This window comes from Triplophysa rosa, linkage group LG7 (assembly GCF_024868665.1).
Source record: "Triplophysa rosa linkage group LG7, Trosa_1v2, whole genome shotgun sequence".
Taxonomy (NCBI): Eukaryota; Metazoa; Chordata; class Actinopteri; order Cypriniformes; family Nemacheilidae; genus Triplophysa; species Triplophysa rosa.
The window spans coordinates 25,385,870-25,386,917 of NC_079896.1; the positions used below are offsets into that span (position 1 = coordinate 25,385,870).

General features: G+C 50.0%; 1 protein-coding gene across 1 annotated transcript; it reads left to right on the forward strand.

Annotated features, from left to right (window-relative positions):
* Positions 1–1,048, forward strand: sox21a (SRY-box transcription factor 21a). Its single transcript, XM_057338370.1, has one exon. It carries the CDS (start codon positions 257–259, stop codon positions 974–976), a length of 720 nt encoding a protein of 239 aa, XP_057194353.1. The 5' UTR covers positions 1–256; the 3' UTR covers positions 977–1,048.

A 1,048-nucleotide genomic window follows, 5' to 3' on the forward strand; every position in this document is an offset into this window, starting at 1 on the left:
ACCTGCACAACTTCTACGCTCATCCGCGTTAATGGATAACAACGCGCACCGCTGGGACTTTTGAGAAGTTATTAAACTATGCCATTGCATTTTTATAATACACTTCTACTTAACAAATAGTCAAAGCTATTGCTGATATTTTTCTTTGATGCCATGTCACCGAGATAACCCATTTAGGTCTCGTTAAACTGTGCGTAAAGGGAGCTTTCGGCATCATTTCTGGACTGAATCGAAAAGGAAAATTCAAGGAAGCATAATGTCGAAACCCATGGACCACGTCAAGCGTCCCATGAACGCTTTTATGGTGTGGTCGAGAGCTCAGAGACGAAAGATGGCTTTGGATAACCCGAAGATGCACAACTCTGAGATCAGCAAGCGCCTCGGAGGAGAGTGGAAACTTCTGTCGGACTCTGAGAAACGACCATTTATAGATGAAGCCAAACGCCTCCGAGCCGTCCACATGAAAGAGCACCCGGATTACAAATACAGACCCCGGAGAAAGCCCAAAAACCTGATCAAAAAAGACCGGTATCACTTTAACGTGGCGTATAATTTGGGTGAAGGTGAGCAGTTGAAAAGTGCGCACTTACCCGGAGACGCGCTCACGGACTCCATGATGTGCACCGCGGAGAAAACGGCCGTTTCTGCGGCCACGCGAGCGTTGTTCGGTCACCACCTGTCGGCCAACCCCTACCCGTTTCTCGACCTGGCCTCCAAAATGTCGGAATTACCTCCTGCGCCGTTTCCACATTATTCGTTTCTCGGCTATCCCGGGGTCTCTGCGTTTCCCGGGATGGGGATTTTGGCCGGCGCGCCGCACGCTCACCCGTCACCGGGTAACCCGGGACACATGGTGCACTATAACTGCCCGGGCTGGCCTGCTTCTGCACCTGCGTTACCTTCAACGTATGTACTTTTACCTGGAATGACCAAGGCCCAGCATGAACCTTACTTCGCGTACGCTGCGGCCATATGAGTCCCATTCAACTCTTCAGAACTAAAATAAGAATAATGCGGGCTGATGTCACGTGCACTTGTTTTACAGAAA

Bases quoted from the DNA above. Each gene is read 5' to 3' on its own strand.
- sox21a (XM_057338370.1), top strand. From the start codon at position 257: ATGTCGAAACCCATGGACCACGTCAAGCGTCCCATGAACGCTTTTATG.